The sequence below is a fragment of the Ranitomeya imitator genome, chromosome 4 (assembly GCF_032444005.1).
Source record: "Ranitomeya imitator isolate aRanImi1 chromosome 4, aRanImi1.pri, whole genome shotgun sequence".
Taxonomy (NCBI): domain Eukaryota; kingdom Metazoa; phylum Chordata; class Amphibia; order Anura; family Dendrobatidae; genus Ranitomeya; species Ranitomeya imitator.
In genome coordinates, this window is record NC_091285.1 from 625,573,178 (window position 1) to 625,592,754 (window position 19,577).

The window sequence follows — 19,577 nt, forward strand, 5'->3', positions numbered from 1 at the left end:
GATCATTCCAGGTGGCTATATATGTTCGCTGGTTCTTCTACGTTCTTCAGTAAAATGGCATGGGATGCATCCCTGGGTCTGGAAGATTGTCACCTGACTTGAAGTGCACTGGCACATAGTGTAATGGAGGTGCCTCTATTTGCCCCTGCATTCTTGGTGCCTGTGGGTTTCTTTAACTAGTACTGGATAGCATGTATGATGTTCCCTCCGCATCTTCATCAGAGGAATAGTTGTGATAGAGTGCACTGGGGTCATGCAGTGGCTGATAAGCGGTCTTAGATATTGCCTTTTTGTGAGAGGATGTCTCCCCACCTTGCTGAAGCTGTGGGGGGCTTATAGTTCCATTGTGGTGTGAATGTTGGCTGCTCTGAACGGGGATACTGATCACCATCTGATGGTGGTGCCTGTGCCCCCCCTGTCCCCGGACCTGATATGCCCACTGCTGGATGTGCCTGGGGGAAGCCTGCTGCGGGTTGGGGGGTGCCTTCTGCCGGGGGATCTCCACCATCCTCCCCCGATACCATGACTGTCAGAGGCTGGGCTGTATTGGGAACATAATATGCCTTGTGCTGTGAGCACCGGATAGAGAGACACCACACTGCCTGGATTTGGCACCTGCCCGACAGGCGGAAAAGCAGGAGAAGGAGAGTGTGAAACAGGAGGAGATACGTGGTGCAGAGGAAAAGAAGGAGGTAGAGATATAAGGTGCGGAGAAAGCGGAAATGAAAAGTGGGAGGGAGGAGGTGGGTGTGGTGTAGGAGGAGGAGATGAAGAAAAAGGAGGGTTTGATGAAAGGCGTATAGGAGGAGGGGGTGTGGAAGAGAGAGAGAGAAGGAGGAGAAGAGAGGAGTGGAGATGGGTGTGGAGAAGGAAGAGCAGGAGGAGATAGGTGTGGTGGGGAGTGGAGAAGGAGGAGAGAGATAGAGAGAGGGGGGAGAGAGAAGAGAAAAGTGTGGAGAAAGAGGAGAGGAAAGGAGAGTGAGAGAGAAGAAGGAGGAGAGAAAGAGTGACAGAGAAAAAGTAGAATAGAGAAGAACAACAAGAACAATAGAGAGGAGCAATGATGCCTTCTCCCTGTAGGGAGGGACGGGGCACGCCACATACTGTGCAAAAACTCCCTATACCATGCATTCTGCTGAATGCAGACTGCGCAGATCCAATATCTCCCGTCTTATACACACAAAAATCACTTCCTGGTTTGCTCACATATCTCTCTGTACCACCTAAACGATGTAAGCTCTGCTGCTACTTTATACCATGTGTCAGCATTCAGCAATTTAACATCAGCTAACTTCCCTTGTTTTCCTTTCTACGTCATGGCATTCTGCCGTTCTGATGAATTTCACATACTTTATACCTTCTAAAATCTTCACATAGTTAACACTTTTGTGTTCTGCCACTATCTGGGGGGCCATTTTCTCATCAGGAAGTAAAAAACCCTCCTGTTGCTTGGCCACCTTATTCTCCATGGCAAAAATAAAAATGAAAGACAAACAAAAAAAGGAAAAAAAAAACAGCAAAAAAACTTCAGAAAGATTGATATATAAAAACACAAAAAATGAAAGGAAAAGTAAGCTTTCAAAAAATAGATGCAAGAAGTTGAAACCAAAACAAAAGAATACCATCAAAAACTCGGTACACGATCCAAAACTCAGGATCTTTGTACAAAAGGAAAAACTTTTTTTCTCAAAAGGCAGAAAAGAAAAAAAAACTTTAAAAAACTTTAAAAACTTTAAAATGCAACAAAGACAGAAGGACAGAAGGAAAAAAAACCTTCAAAAGAGTAAAAAAGATTAAAACGGCTTCTCTTCTCCCTTTTTTTTATTTCCTAAACTCTCTGCGCACAAATGCAGTCAGAGACACACTTCCCCTTTTTATATGCTGCTGTATCCAATGTTACCAAAAATCACGTATGTCACATCAAAAATGATAGATATCATTTAGTTTCACCTCTTCAAATAAATGCTATACCATAGCCGGATATATGCAAAAACAGGAAACTTAGCAACAAGGAAAAGGAGGAGAAAAAAAAAACCCCAAAAAACTGTTGTGACAGTGTGATTTACAATGCATATATCTCTCCTAGCCGCATGGAGGAGGGGAACTTCAGAAGAGAGAAAAGAAGGAAAAAAAAATCTATTTTTCAATTCTATGCACTTAAGCAACAATACGTGACATTAACAAACAAAATATCGACGTCCGGGAGACTCGATACCCTCTTTATTATTTTGTGACACGTGCAGGTTGCGCTGGGAACAGACTACTGCCAATCGCACTGGGCACACCTGTGCCCGGGCCGCCTGAGTGAGATCCACAACAAGCGGGAAATCTACCACCCCGATCTGGTCGTCCTGACTGGATCACCGGCACTACGGGAATCTGCAGTAGCCCTCTAAGTTATCACTACCCAAGCCTGGAGCTACCTGCCCCCCGGAACTGCCCCCCTGTTCCTCCTATGCACGGGAATCCTGCAATAACTTATCGAGCGATTTGACCTCCTGCGGTCTGTTACCCAGCAACCACAAGCAAAACAGCCACTGTTCCATCCAACTGTCTCCCGGATCTTACACAAACACAGAACACATACACGGCACACAGCAGACACCTTGATCCCAGGGTTTGGATACAGGCTTTGGACTGTTTACACTACCTGGGAATGCGGTGGTGACCACACCTGACCGGCAAGAGGTATAGACCTGGACTGGGCACAGGGGACTTTCAGGTAAGATGATAACATTTTCTTACCTTACTTATGGAGCTGCGCAGTCTCCGTCCCGTGAACCAAGGCCGTGGCCAACACCTCCGTCTCTCTGGTCAGCGGGGTCGCCGTGTGTTTCGTCTACGCCTCACTGTTGGGCGCCATTTGATATGGAAATTTGGGTTGGATAAATCTATGCCGTGTGTGCTGCGGCCGTTCCCAATAAGACTAAGTATTTTGAGCGCTCATCAAGAATGGACTGTACACCATTGTGACAGAAAAGCATTCCATCAATACTGACTCTTTATTGTACATACATAGTTTTATAATTGCATATAGAAAGGAGTGGTTAGGGGTGGTTAGTAAATTAACATATTGTCTAGCTCCTCTGTTATTGGTTATCTAAATATATATGGAATATTGTGATTAATGCACATCTGAATGCTGATTAAGCAACTAAAATGAAGTTCTCTGCATCTAGGACAAAGTTGAGACATCTCATCAGCACTTAAGACATCTGGAGTTCTTCTGCTTTTTTGGGTGGAAATCACCGAACAGTCTGTCTGGCTTATATCAGTTTATGTCAGCCATTTTAAGCAATTGATTATAGTGTATATAGATATATTTGCGTTTATATGAGTATATATGATTATAGCGGAGTATACATGCAAGTGAGATCTACATGATATAAATATTTCTATCACATGTACAAAATCCAATGAACTAGACCAGGGGTGGGGAACCTCAGGCCCCAGGGCCATTTACGGCCCCGATGACCTTTTATCAGGCCCCCGAGCAGATTCTCAGGGGCCGCATTCTACCCCCTTCTGTGATGAGCCTGGCATAAAAATAATCTCAATTTTTATAGTTTGCCTCTGCCTGATGAACAAATATTTGCAATTTTTTTTTTAAAGCCAGAAAGCCGACATAAAGACTTTGACTAGTTTCACCCTATCTGCGAAACCACCTTAAACATTGAGGCTGTTGGTCCACATGGTTGTCAGGGATCCTGAAGGAAATGGTTGTCAGGTCACATAGGTGGAAGGCTCCACATGATAAAAAAGAGTTCTGATTCCTGTACTGTCATTGTAACAAGCCATACATGTACATGACCTTCCCTTGGTGAGGACAGGATCTTACCTTCTAGGACTCAACCATGAAGGATCCCATACAATGAAAGCATGAAAGCAAAGCAGAGGTCACAAGAAACTGATGCACAGAGAACATGACTAGGGTACTGAAAAGTTTCTATGGCAATAAAGAATAAAGACATAACGCTGAGTGACGATGGAATATATATGGCCACAGCAGCCTTTATTAACGTTATGTTGTGTCTTGGCTAGGAGTGTACAAGTAACTGCTGTGATGCTCAGACCTGTAAACTGAAGCCAGGATGTCAGTGTGACGACGTTGATCTGTGCTGCCAAGATTGTAAGGTGAGTGTATAAAGTCAAGCAACAGAATGACATAGTAATGCTCCTTATATTCCACATAGTGATATTATATAGGGACAGTGGAAGGGAGATTGCGTATAATTTAATCCATGGAGGCACTTTGACGTATATTTAAGTCAAATGTCGTGTCCCTGCCTTTAATGCGGGCTCAGAAGCATCAGCCATCAAGTGCCTCTAACAGTCGCTGGTGGAGCAATGCTCTGCCCACGAATGTTAATTACCGTATATACTCGAGTATAAGCCGACCCGAGTATAAGCCGACCCCCCTAATTTTGCCACAAAAAACTGGGAAAACTTATTGACTCGAGTATAAGCCTAGGGTGGAAATGCAGCATTTACCGGTGAATTTCAAAAATAAAAATAGATCATTATTTCCCCATAGCTGTGCCATATAGTGCTCTGCACCGTTCATATTTCCCCATAGCTGTGAACCATATAGTGCTCTGCACCGTTCATTGTGCCCCCTAGCTGTGCCATATACGGTGCTCTGCACCGTTCATTGTGCCCCATAGATGTGCCATATACGGTGCTCTGCACCGTTCACTGTGCCCCATAGCTGTGCCATATACGGTGCTCTGCACCGTTCACTGTGCCCCATAGCTGTGCTGTGCCATATACGGTGCTCTGCACCGTTCACTGTGCCCCATACATAGCTGTGCTGTGCCATATACGGTGCTCTGCACCGTTCACTGTGCCCCATAGCTGTGCCATATACGGTGCTCTGCACCGTTCACTGTGCCCCATAGCTGTGCTGTGCCATATACGGTGCTCTGCACCGTTCACTGTGCCCCATAGCTGTGCTGTGCCATATACGGTGCTCTGCACCGTTCACTGTGCCCCATAGCTGTGCTGTGCCATATACGGTGCTCTGCACCGTTCACTGTGCCCCATAGATGTTCCACATAAATTTGTGCCGCCGCTGCCGCAATAAAGAAAAAAAAACACATACTCACCTCCCTTGATTGCAGCTCCCGGCGTCTCATTCCGGCGCCTCCATCTTCCCGGCGTCTCTGCTCTCTGACTGATCAGGCAGAGGGCGCCGCGCACACTGTATGCGTCATCGCGCCCCCTGCCTGAACAGTCAGAGAGCAGAGACGCCGGGAAGATGGAGGCGCCGGCCGGGAAGATGGATCGGCGCCCGGCGGCTGGAACGAGGACAGGTGAATATGCTATACTCACCTAGTCCTGGCGATCCTCGCGCTGTCCCCTCCTGTCTTCGGTGCCGCAGCTTCTTTCTCTATCAGCGGTCACCGGCACCGCTGATTAGAGAAATGAATAAGCGGCTCCGCCCCTATGGGAGGTGGAGCCGCTTATTCATTTCTGTAATGAGCGGTCCCACGTGACCGCTGAAGAGAGGAAGAAACTGCAGCGCCGAAGCCCGTGGGACGGCAGGGACAGCGCGAGGATCGCTGGGACTAGGTAAGTATGCCTCAGCGCCCTCACCCCCTCACCCGCCGACCCCACCGCTACCGTGACTCGAGTATAAGCCGAGGGGGGCACTTTCAGCCCAAAAATTTGGGCTGAAAATCTCGGCTTATACTCGAGTATATACGGTAGTTAAATCCTGCTTTCAATCTCTGACAGTGGGATTTAACACACACTGGCCGGAAGCACATCACAAATCCTGGCCATGGACGCACCTCCGTCATGTGATTGGGAGACGTTCATAGGAGAGAGTGATTTCTGCTATACATAGCAGTGCTAAGTATTGAAGACAGTAAAAAGTAAAAAAAAAAAAAGTTTTAAAAAATATATAAAAAATAAATAAAAAAACACAAAAGTTGAAATCACCCCCCTGAAATGTATCCAATCCGTAATCGGCGCAGTGAGAAAAAAAAATCAAAACCCCAGAATTACATTTTTTGGACACTGCAACACTGCAATAAAATTGTCACGATCAGCTGCAGCCGCATATACGGCGCAGCCCATAGACGCCCCAAAGCCGACCAACCTCAGAAGGCGTGGGGCGCGCATCCCCCGGGGATGCAATACAAACCCTTTAAACCACAGAGGGGGACCCGGCCTACCCAAACTAGGGGAGGGCAGCGACCGGGGTTCTGTGGCAGCTGAGCATGTCGACAAAGTAAAACACGTAGGACATGATTACACCGATACTTCAGGTATAGAGAAAGTAAAGTTTACTAAAGTAAAGTCACACAGTACATAAACAAAGCATGTCGATGTCAGGCTCCTGATTCCACACCTCAGAAGGGTACCACCCAGTGGACCCCAAGGCACCAACCAGTAGCGTAGCTACCAGGGGGGCAGGGGGTGCGGCCGCCCCGGGCCCACAGCTCACAGGGGCCCACCTGGAGCTACACTTAATTAGCTTGGTGATAGAGCAGGAGATACGATCTCCCTGCTCTACCTCGGGCAGGGGCTGGAGACAGGTGGTGAAGCTTTGCCCCCTCCCCCCAGTGCTGACCCTGTACCTGTGTCCAGTAGACACGCCCACATTGCACGCTCAGTGAACGTGTCTGTGGCAGAGAAGTCAGGACCATGGCGCTGGGGCTTCCCTCCAGAGAGGAGCAGGACAGGGGACACAGTGCTGTAAGTAACAGCTCACACGTCTGTCCATAGTGGCCTGAGGTGTCTGCACTGTGCAGGGAGGAGGTGACAGGACGCTGCTTCTCTCCAGAAGACCCAGCCACATACTGTATCTGCACTCTCTGAGACACTGGAGAGCAGCTGAATCTAATGGTTCCTCAGACAAGACTGGTCAGTAATGTGCACTGATAGACGTGACCCCGGCTGCAGGACCCCACACATGAGGATGCACGTCTCCTTTTTATATATAGGAAAGAAACATATCCTCATCTGCAGTCGGGGTCACGTCTATCAGTGCACATCACTGACCAGTCTTGTCAGTATATATACCTTGGATTTACTGATATGAGATCATACAGACACTGGTCTGATAGATCCTGACCCCGGCTATAGGAGATATATATATATATATATATATATATATATGTGTATATATATATATATATATATATGTATATATATATATATATATATATATATATACATAATGCAGTCCTATAGCCGGGGTCAGGATCTATCAGTCCAGTGTCTGTATGATCTCATATCAGTAAATCCAAGGTTGTAAACACAAAACCCCCATTATAAAACCTTTTATTAAAATAAAAGTTTCAGTGAGTTTATACAGTGTGATAAATAGCCAGACAGAAGAAAAAAGCATCATAAGTAAGTGTGTATAGAAAATCACATATGGGTGCGGGCCCCTAAACATATACTCAGTCTAGACAACAAGACCCCAAAGGGGGAGAAGGGAAAAAGAGGGGAGTAGACGAGCCAGGGGGTGTACTTTCTTCTTTAGAAGTAATATTCTAACTCCCCCTCTTTCTTCTGGTTGGCTCCTTTCCTTTTCCCTCTTTGGGATCTTGTCCAGACAACAGTATTTTTTTAGGGTTAGGCTACTTTCACACTTGCGTTATTAGGCGTACATCGCAATGCGTCGTTTTGGAGAAAAAACATCCTGCAAAGTTGCCCGCAGGATGCGTTTTTTCTCTATTGACTTGCATTAGCAACGCATTGCGACGTATGGCCACACATCGCATCCGTCGTGCAACGGATGCGTAGTGTTTTTGGCGGACGCGACGCACAAAAAAAGTTCAATGTAACTTTTTTTGTGCGTCGTGACCGCCATTTTCGACCGCGCATGCATGGCCGAAACTCTGCCCCCTCCTTCCCGCTAATCGAAATGGGCAGCGGATGCGTTGTAAAACTGCATCCGCTGCCCACGTTGTGCTACATTTAACACACTGGTACAGCGGTACATCGGGCTGACGCATGGCGATGGCCCCGTACTGATGCAAGTGTGAAAGTAGCCTTACCTGGATAAATTCTGGAAGCTATACCAATACACTGGCCTCTATACGCACCCACTGGCTGTTTCTATTTTCTTCTATTTAGCTCTTTGTTAAGTATATCAGGCCTGTAAAAGTAGCAGCCCACAGACAGGGACAGACAGCGACCAGATTCTAAAGAGTGGGAGCTATTGCAAGTTCCATTATACAGCATGGGAGCTGCTGCGGGGGTCATTATACAGTGTGAGAGATAATGCAAGGGCCGTTATACAGTTTGGAAGCTGCTGTCGGGCCATCATACAGTGTAGGGGCGTATATACAGTGTTGGGACCACTGTGGGGGCTGTAAAGGGTTTGGGGCTACTGTGAAGGCACATAGACATTTTAGTATGTAAGAGCACAATGGTGGCATTACTATGTGAAGCAGTATGAGGAACAATGCTTTTGTGCCACACAGCAGGTGCAGTAATAGGGACCTATATGGAGCAGCCGCTCAGTATTGGGGTATCAGGTGCAGTAATAGGGACACATACGGCAGCAGTGGCTCAGTATTGGGGCATCAGGTGCAGTAATAGGGACACATACGGCAGCAGCGGCTCAGTATTGGGGTATCAGGTGCAGTAATAGGGACACATACGGCAGCAGTGGCTCAGTATTGGGGCATCAGGTGCAGTAATAGGGACACATACGGCAGCAGCGGCTCAGTATTGGGGTATCAGGTGCAGTAATAGGGACACATACGGCAGCAGCGGCTGAGTATTGGGGTATCAGGTGCAGTAATAGGGACACATACGGCAGCAGAGGCTCAGTATTGGGGTATCAGGTGCAGTAATAGGGACACATACGGCAGAGGCTCAGTATTGGGGCATCAGGTGCAGTAATAGGGACACATACGGCAGCAGTGGCTCAGTATTGGGGTATCAGGTGCAGTAATAGGGACACATACGGCAGAGGCTCAGTATTGGGGCATCAGGTGCAGTAATAGGGACACATACGGCAGAGGCTCAGTATTGGGGCATCAGGTGCAGTAATAGGGACACATACGGCAGCAGTGGCTCAGTATTGGGGTATCAGGTGCAGTAATAGGGACACATACGGCAGCAGCGGCTCAGTATTGGGGTATCAGGTGCAGTAATAGGGACACATACGGCAGCAGTGGCTCAGTATTGGGGTATCAGGTGTAGTAATAGGGACACGCACGGCAGCAGTGGCTCAGTATTGGGGTATCAGGTGCAGTAATAGGGACACATACGGCAGCAGCGGCTCAGTATTGGGGTATTAAGGGCAGTAATAGGGACACATACGGCAGCAGCGGCTCAGTATTGGGGTATCAGGTGCAGTAATAGGGACACATACGGCAGCAGCGGCTCAGTATTGGGGTATTAGGGGCAGTAATAGGGACACATACGGCAGCAGCGGCTCAGTATTGGGGTATCAGGTGCAGTAATAGGGACACATATGGCAGCAGTGGCTCAGTATTGGGGTATCAGGTGCAGTAATAGGGACACATACGGCAGCAGCGGCTCAGTATTGGGGTATCAGGTGCAGTAATAGGGACACATACGGCAGCAGCGGCTCAGTATTGGGGTATCAGGTGCAGTAATAGGGACACATACGGCAGCAGCGGCTCAGTATTGGGGTATCAGGTGCAGTAATAGGGACACATACGGCAGCAGTGGCTCAGTATTGGGGTATCAGGGGCAGTAATAGGGTCACATACGGCAGCAGAGGCTCAGTATTGGGGTATCGGGTGCAGTAATAGGGACACATACGGCAGCAGTGGCTCAGTATTGGGGTATCAGGGGCAGTAATAAGGACACATATGGCAGCAGCGGCTCAGTAGATGGTGATGGGGCTGGAATATGAGAAGTGAAATGTGTCTTTGTTGTATTCTCTGTAGCCGAGTCGTTGCTGGAAGAAGTTGTCATGTGGGTCTGGGTCAGTTGGAAAAGACGGGAAAAGTGACGACTCCATCAGAAAGAACGTCAGTGGTAAGTCACCATCTGTAACTGTGCAGTGATCTATGTTTCGTAGGACTGGTAGTGATGGTCTTTGTGGAGTTTTTTTTAGTTACAGGGGGATCATCGGCTGAGGTTCTTATACACGCAATTACAGTGCCACACCGTAGTTGTAGTCAGGGGTTAGGGGCCCACTCAGATATCTCACCCCCCCTGAGCTGAACCCCTAGCTACGCCTCTGGCACCAACGGATCACCGAGGCACAGATAGGCGGGACATCAGGACCCAGGCAGGACATCAGGGTACAGGCAAGACATCAGGGTACAAACAGGACATCTCGACTCAGGAAAGACCTCCGGACATCAGGACACAGGCAGGGCATCAGGGTACAGACAGGACATCTGGACCCAGGGTCACCGGCAGACATCAGACAGGAGTCGTTCGGTTCCGGACATCCGACACGACCTACAGACACCACCAGAGACATCAGGCTCCAAGCTCCAGACAGCGGTCATCAGGTTCCAGACTGTGGTCGTCAGGCTCCGGGCATAGGACCTAGGAAGGAACTCAAGCGTGATGGTGCAGACACCGCCGTACTGGCCATGAGCCAGACGGGGTTAACTGCATGGTAGTCAGAGCACAGAGTAGTAGATGCTCAGCAGAAACACCCGTTTCAAGACACTCAAAGTCACTGGGAATGAGGCTCCAGATGCAGAGGGATTGCAGGAACTTAATCACAGCAGACACAGTTCAGGTACAGGACAGGTACAGGATCAAGGATTCGGGCCTGGATATACCGCCTCCAGGAAAGGCGCCAGAACAGGACAAGACAGGAATCAAGGCAAGGACTTTGGTACCAAAACATAGACAGGAGAGGTGCAGGAACACAAACACACATAGCAAAGTTCAAGAGCTTTGTGAGGAAGCTCGGGCCCCCCCCCATAGGGCAGGGGAGCTTTATATATGAGCTGCCCCTCAGCAATTGGCTGGGGACGGCATTTGAAGTACACACCCTAACCCTGATAAAAGCAGGGGAGGTGTGGCCGCGCACGCCCTAAGCACTCACAGAAACCATTACAGCACCAGTGCAGGATCTGAGGCTCAGGGCACCTGGCTGAGACTGCATGCACCGAACCACGTAGAAAGCCATGCACCAGCTGCAAATGACCTCACAACCCGCGGACAGCTTCACAGCATCAACCAGGGACCGCACATCAGAAAGGTATTTAGCAGGGCAAATACCTAAATGCCCATGTACGACTGCGCAGCAGAGCAGGGAACTGAGAAGGCTCATTAAGGTAACAGCCAACAGTATCCCAGCTCAAATTAGGGGGAAAAGAGTAAAGGGTTAAAGCAAACATATGCATTGTCATGCCGAAAACCAGAAACAGACAGAACGGCATGACAAAAATGCAATAAGAGGCGATCAATACATTGTATCTACACCAAAGTGGTATCAATGAAATTTTCAGCTCAGGACGCAAAAAATAAACCCTCACCCAGCCCCAGATGCCGGGTCTCGTAAAAAATGGTAACAAAAGCAAAAAAAAATTTGTGGGGGGGGGGGGGGGGTCGGTACAAATTTTTTTTTTTTTCACCACTTAAATAAAAAAAACAATCTATACATGTTTAGTATCTGTGCACTGACCTGGGGAGTCATATCTCCAGGTCAGTTTTACCATATAGTGAATATGGAAAATAAAAAAGGCAAAAACCAATTGTGGAATTGCACTTTTTTTGCAATTTCATTGTACTTGGAACTTGTATTCCCACTTTCCAGTGCATAACATGAAAAAAAAAATATTTATATAGCACCAACATATTCCGCAGCGCTTTACAGTTTAACAGTTTCAAACGCAACAGTCATAAGTAACAATAATTAAAGCACAATAAGATGATCCTGCTTGTGAGAGCTTACAATCTACAATGAGGTGGGGGAGATACAAGGTACAGGAGCTTATTTACAATGATGTATTTACAATGATGTCCAGCCATCTTGAAGAAGTGGGGGATAGATGGAGATAGTGAATGGACTACACACACGCCCTTACACATAATATAACTTTGATTAGGGAACATGATAGGCCGCTCTGAACAAATATGTTTTAAGGGAGCGCCTAAAACTATGCAAATTGTGGATGGTCCTAATTTCTTGGGGTAGAGCATTCCAGAGGATTGGCGCAGCGCTGGAGAAGTCTTGGAGATGGGAGTGGGAGGTATGGATTAGGGCAGAGGTTAGTTGAAAAAAGAATGATGTCATTCAAAAGTACAACTTGTCCCATAAAAAATAAGCCATTATACAGCTATGCGAGTTGAAAAATAACAAAATTATGAGTCTTGGAAAAAGGGAAGCAAAAACTGAAAATGTAGAATATAATATTAGAAGATGCGTTATCTCACTATGTAGATCAAGAGTTCAGTAATGTATGTGGATCCTATAGTGTGAATTCATTACACATCTGTTTGTAAAAGTTGGGGATAAAAATAAGCTTTAAAGAGATGGTACAAAACTACTGATTTAATCCTAAATGTCTATTTAATGAAATAATCTTATTGCTGTTCTAATATACATTAATCAATTGTTGCATCTCTACTCTACTACTAAATGTAAGGTTATACACATGGGAAGAAGGAATCAATATCACCATTACACATTAAAGGTTAAACCACTGGGTAAATCTGACAGGGAGAAGGACTTGGGGATCCTAGTTAATGATAAATTTACCTGGAGCAGCCAGTGCCAGGCACCAGCTGCCAAGGCAAACAGGATCATGGGGTGCATTAAAAGAGGTCTGGATACACATGATGAGAGCATTATACTGCCTCTGTACAAATCCCTAGTTAGACCGCACATGGAGTACTGTGTCCAGTTTTGGGCACCGGTGCTCAGGAAGGATATAATTGAACTAGAGAGAGTACAAAGGAGGGCAACAAAATTAATAAAGGGGATGGGAGAACTACAATACCCAGATAGATTAGCGAAATTAGGATTATTTAGTCTAGAAAAAAGACGACTGAGGGGCTATCTAATAACCATGTATAAGTATATAAGGGGACAATACAAATATCTCGCTGAGGATCTGTTTATACCAAGGAAGGTGACGGGCACAAGGGGGCATTCTTTGCGTCTGGAAGAGAGAAGGTTTTTCCACCAACATAGAAGAGGATTCTTTACTGTTAGGGCAGTGAGAATCTGGAATTGCTTGCCTGAGGAGGTGGTGATGGTGAACTCAGTCGAGGGGTTCAAGAGAGGCCTGGATGTCTTCCTGGAGCAGAACAATATTGTATCATACAATTATTAGGTTCTGTAGAAGAACGTAGATCTGGGGATTTATTATAATGGAATATAGGCTGAACTGGATGGACAAATGTCTTTTTTCAGCCTTACTAACTATGTTACTATGTTACTCTATCAGGTTTTTTGTTTTTTTTACCAAGTGCATGTTGGGATACTCAACTCATGAGAGCACATAGGCGGCAGTCACTTTTGCAGCCCCGGTCCCCACTCTGAGCTTAAACATCATCAGTGACGTCCGTTTCAGGGGCTGGGCTAGTCCCTACTCTACTGAGCATACGTCGGTTTTCAATTCCTACATATGATCATTAAGATCTTGTCATTGTGCATATACTTTTTAATGCACAGTGAAATTGCTCTCCTTCGCTCCCACGTCTGTTTCAGGGGCAGAGATGGTCTCTGTTTTTCCTGCTCGGTGGGTTAACTGCTTACAATGTGCACTGACAGTGCACTTTCTTGCTGTCATTGTGCATTAAAAAGAACATTGCACAAAATCCTACTGAGCATACTTCAGAATTGACAAATGACACATGGTCAGTAGAGCAGTTACTAGCCCAGCCCCTTAAACGTATGTCATTGATGACACTTAGTTTCAGGGAGGGGGCAGAGGCTGTGACTGCAGCCTCTGCCCTTTGATGATGTCTAATTTCAATATACCATCATGCACTAGGGATTCTCAAACAAAATGTCATCAAGCAGGAAGTTGTTAAAAAAAATAATACATCAAAATAAGGCTGCTAGAGTAGAGAAGGAACAGTAAGGAATTTTTAATTAAAATATATTAGAAAATCAATTAGATTATTGCATTAAATAGATAGACATTTAGGATTAAATCAGTGTTAGTTTTGGACCACCACTTTAAGGGGTATACTGTACATTAGATGTACAATATATCATCTGAAGCTGCTCATTCAGTGGTACCAGCCGATAATTCAATGCATATAAGTGCCTTTAAGTATCAGACCATTTTTCCTGTATAAGGACTTGTATATAACGCACAATTTAAAAAGGATTAAAAAAATAAATGATTTCAGTAAACCAAACTTGAATTAAAAAAAACTAAATTGGAAATTTCAGTGTAGTTTATGAAGAAATCAAGAAGTTCCAAAAATATGGGGTCTCAGAGGGACTCATATTCACTCTGTATTATACCTAAAGGAGGGCCTCATACACATTATTTTCAAATTGCCATGTAGTGGTACTCCTCGACTAATAAAGGCTTTGCACTAAGTGCAAAGCCTACCAAAAATTACAAGCAGGGTCATTCACACTCCCTTCAAGGCACCAACTGTGGTACCCCATTCAAATATTGTGAAGAAAGTGTAGTTGTGGGACTTGTACACTCATAAAAGCTCTGTAAACCGTGCAAAGACTGCCAAAAATTACAGGCAGGATCATCCATACACCCTTCAAGACACCAACTGTAGTAACTCATTCAAATATTGTAAAAAGTGTAGTTGTGGCACTTCTACACTCAAAAAGGCTTTGCACATAGTACAAAGCCAGTAACAAAATTTAAGTAGGGTTATCCAGTCATCCATAGACCCTTGAAGTCAACAACTGGAGGGCCTTATTAAAATATTTTGAAAATGTAGTTGATGCACTTCTACACTCATAAAGGCTTTGCACAGGAAAAAAAATATAAGTAGGGGTCATTTAGTCATCCATGGATCCTTGAAGGTAGGGCCGTGACAAAGTATTTTGATTCCCGAGGCAGATGAAGCCAATAGTGCCCCCCTCCACCCAAAAGTAAAAGAATGATCAGAGACTAAGGTAACAGGACCCCTAATGCACATCACCCCTTCCTCTCCAATGGGATAGATAGCAAACTCTGATGACCACTTCCACTAGAATTGTTACCTATTTCTCAAAAATGTGTTATCATAAGTAAAAAAGTGATGTATTTTAGGAATGTGACTTAAAAGAAAGTGCAATTTCAAAGTTACATACAGAATCAATAATTTTTTGCGGACCATTTACCCAATACAGGGGAAAAATAGCGATGTTCATCCCTGTCATCCTATTTTTTTAAGTTGGACCCAGGGATAGTTATGGAAACTAATAAAGCATAGCTATAATTGGGGCCATTTAGTTTTAATTAAGGTGTCCAGCATTTGGCAAATGTCCTAATGGAAAATAAACAGACTTCCCCTGTAAATAAAGGGATACATCTGATTGTTTTTGTACCCTTCATGCGACAAATACAGCTTGCACAAAACTGATCGTGGCTCTGATGATGTATTCCAGTTCTGGTGACATATTTATGTAGTGATGGTTGTTCTGGTGCTGTATTAATGTAGTGATGACAATTCTGTTGATATATTCATCACCAGAACCATTATCAGTCATTGAATACAAAGCCAAAATCATTACCAGTACATAATTAGAGCACCAGAGCTATCAATAGTACATGAATATGGCACCAGAAACATCATTAGTAAATAAATACATCACCAGAACCACCATCAGTACATGAATGCATCACCAGATCCACCATCAGTACATATATACATCACAAGAACCACCATTAGTACATGAATGCATCACTAGATCCACATCAGTCCATGAATACATCACCAAAACCACCATTACTAGATGAATGAATCACTAGATCCACCATCAGTACGTGAATGCAAAAACAGACCCAGACTCCGTCACCAGAACCTCCTTCAGTGCATGAATATGTCACCAAGACCACTATAAGTATACACATTCATGACCAGAACCAAAAGTACTTGAATACAAGAACCAAGCTTAGTAGAACAATCAATGATGACCATGATGATAATTAGCCTGTCAGTTTATTTCCCCCATCTGCAAGCCTTTCTGCTTATTCCCCATCTACACAATACCTTATTATTACATTCTCCCCCCCCATTTTATTCCCTCTCCTCTGCACAGCTCTTCATTTTAACCCCCCCTCCCCTGCACAGCCCCTAATGTTATTCCCATCATCTGCACAGCCCCACATTTTATTGCCCTCCTCTGCACTGATCATCATTTTAATCCCCCCTCTGCAAAACCCTTCAGATTATTACCCTCAATTAGCACATTTCCTCAGTTTATTCCCCTTATCTGCACAACCCTCACTATATTCTTCTCTTCCTCTCTTGCAAGGCCCCTCAATTTATTCCCCCATCTGCCCAGCCCCTCAGTTTATTCCCTCCATCAATACAGCTCCTCAGTTTATTCCCCCTTCTGCAAAGACCCTCAGTATATTCCCCTATCTGCACAGACCCTCATTTTATTCCCCCTTTCCTGTTCAACATAGCCTGTCATTTTATCCCCCCATCAGCACAACCTCTCACTTTATTTTATCCCCCATTAACACAGCTCCTCCCCTAATTTTATCTCCCCCACTAACACAGCCCGACCTCTTCCCCCATTTCCCCCCCATCAGCACAGCCCCTCTCCTCATGTTATCCCCCCATCAGGACAGCCTCTTCTCCCATTTTATGCCGCCCTGCACTGTAATAGAAGAATAAAAAAAATGGTTATACATAATCCCGGCTCTTGTCCACCTTCTCCTCTTCTGTGAAGTGAAGCAGTGGACGGCGTGATGATGTCACTACACAGCACTATTCAACATCCCCCTGCGCGTGCCTTCTCTAATAAGGCACAGGTCGGAAGTGGCTTGCGTCTTGCTGGAGATCCTGGTGGAGCAGGGGATATTACAGCTCGTCTGCTCCTGTCCCGGGCAGTGCACACAGCAATTGCATTCACATCTGATAGCTGCGAATGCAATGGAGTTCAGGGAGGTAGCGACGGCCGTGGCGCAGTCATAGAAAAGGGCGAGCTGTGTCAGTGACTGATACTGCTCTCCTGTGTGCCCACGCCCTGGCCGTCACTGTCCTGAATGTCTGCGGACACAGGAAGATGTTGGACAACCACAGAAATTCAGCAATTTTTCTTTTCAAAATGCGCCCTCCTTGGGTAGGCAGGAAGTGGCGCCCTTGATAGGTGGCTACCCTGCCTACACTTTGTCCTGGCCCTGCTTGAAGGCGACAACTGGTGGGCCAAATTCAAATATTGAAGATTAAAATCACTTTATGTGCTGCTGTCATCAGGTGGTATGGGAAAGTCATTGCTAATCTAGACTTAGTTAATTTTTTATCAGAGTGAGCCTGTCAGCACTTTCTGTTGACAGGCAAAAGCGCCTGTCTGTTATGGCCCCCCTGGCGGCACTAAAAACTTGCTCAGACAAGACGCAATTGGCAGGGCAGCACAACACCTCCAAGGCATAAAGGGACAGCTCCTACCAGGTGTTCAACTTTGAAACCTAATAGATGAAGGTTGCAGAGGAATTAGGGTGTATGCTGGTTTTTGCCAGGTATTGTGTGAGGAATCTCGGGGAGAAAGGTGAACCCTCTGAGACCGTGACGACGAACCCCTTACGGACGAGCTGATCAGGTAGACCACCCCCTATACAGGGAGTGTTAGGGGCAAGGGACTATCGCCACGGAAGCTGGAGGACCAAAGAGGAAGGAAAAACCAAGAGAACCGCAGGGAGACAGGGATTAGAAGGAACACGGTACCGCTAGAAACACAAGGAGAGCTGTAACGCGGGAACAGCGACGAGACAGGAACTTCAGGAACCGAAACCAAGGACTGACGCAGGGACACTAGAAACAGAAGGAGAGCTGGAAACACAGGAAGAGTGACGAGACTGGGACTTCAGGAACCGAAGCCACTGACGCAGGACTGCGGAAAGACAAACAGCAAGGCACAAGATCCAAGATCAGAGCACAAAAGATGCATGGAGGTTACGTACGACCAGGAGCACTTGCAAAGCACAAGTGATCATCAGGCACAGAGGCAGGGAGCAGACAGGAAGAAATAGCGCGAGAGCTTACTTCCGGGTGGTGAGGGTCCTCCAGGACCATAGAGTGGACAGGGCAGACAGCGTAGAAAGAGGCTAGAGGTGCGCACGCGCAGAATGGAAGCCGGCGTGTGTGCGCACCCGACGATCAGCTGACGTCGGGAGCGAGCGCTGGAGGAGGGACGCCACAGCAGCAGAGCCGCGCCGGGACGCCGAGGACAGGTAAGTATAGCAGAGAAAAGTGGGTGGCGGCGGCGTAACATCTTGATTGACATCTTTAAAAATGTTTCCCTCCTTGTAAAAAATATCTGGTCATCAGGGCCTGGATGCTGGGAGGGTGTCATGAAATTGGCCCAGGCCTTTGACAGTGTACCACTTCCTCTTCTGTACCTGGTGTGTGTCTTCTTGGTTGGACAAGGAAGCTTGCCCCTGTTGCTAGAGTTGTCTGATTGGAATTTTTTTAAACATATTTCCACAATGGCCTTCTGGTACAGCACCATTTTAGTAGACCTCTCCGCATCAGGAGGGAGAGATGCAAGGTTCTCCTTGTATCCTGAGTTTAGCAGGGTGAACAACTAGTACTCTTTTTTGGCAAAGATGAATGTAACGCGAGGGTCAATGGGAAGGCAGCGGTACATAAAGTCGGCCATATATGCCAAGCTCCCTACAGTTCCCCGTCTTCACTATGATGACTACTCTCCATCTCTTTCTCCTCATTCCCCTACTCAGCCCATTCACGTAGGAGAGACAGGGCATGAAGATTGTGTGGGTACTAGCCTCAACCAGCTCTTGTTCCTCCTCCTCAGCTTCCACCTCCTCATTGTTATCCAATCCACACTGAGCATATGAGATGAGGCTGGTCTGGGTAGTATCTCCATGTCTCATGTCTTCCTCCATCTTCACCTGGTCCACATGCAAAGCTTCACTTTTAATTGTCAGCAGCGACTGTTTAAGTAGGCACAGAAGCGGGATCATTGTGCTGATGACGGGGTCATCGCCGCTCACCATCTTTGTGGAGTCCTGTTGTGAATTCTGCTTTTGGGCTCCTTCCGGTGGTTGTAGGTGGTAATGCAGTTGTCCCTGGGCTGCAGTCCTGGACAGGTGTATCTGCTGATTGTAATTCTGACTGGGGTATTTAGGTTTGCAGGACTCATTAGTCCTTGCCAGTTGTCAATGTTCTTGGGAGGTGTTGGACCTCTGTCTGGCTTCTCCTGCTTAGCTGCCAATTCAGCAAAGATATGTATCTGTTTCTTTTTCTATGGCACACATGCTGTGTGCTTGTTTTTTGATTGTATTCCTGCTCTGAGTGTAGGATTCTCTGGAGTTGCAGATATACGTTCCACGTCTTTAGTTAGATGGAGGAATTTTTGTATAATCTGCTGTGGATATTTTTGGAAGGGTTTTAATACTGACCGCACAGTACTCTGTCCTATCCTTTCCTATTTTAGCTAGAGTGGCCTCTTATGCTAAATCCTGTTTTCTGCCTGTATGTGTCTTTCCTCTCCTACTCACAGCCAATAT

The 19,577-nt window shown here is 46.1% G+C and overlaps 1 protein-coding gene across 3 annotated transcripts in view; it reads left to right on the forward strand.

The window, feature by feature from the left end:
* Positions 1–19,577, forward strand: part of LOC138676941 (disintegrin and metalloproteinase domain-containing protein 28-like) — a 196,111-nt gene that overhangs the window by 75,846 nt on the left and 100,688 nt on the right. For 2 of the 3 annotated variants that reach the window (XM_069766654.1, XM_069766655.1), the window contains exon 4: positions 4,042–4,134. The exons of the other annotated variant lie outside the window; for it this stretch is intronic. In XM_069766654.1, coding sequence (XP_069622755.1) covers positions 4,042–4,134 — 93 coding nt within the window. The remainder of the gene's footprint in view (positions 1–4,041; positions 4,135–19,577) is intronic. 3 annotated transcript variants of the gene reach the window in all.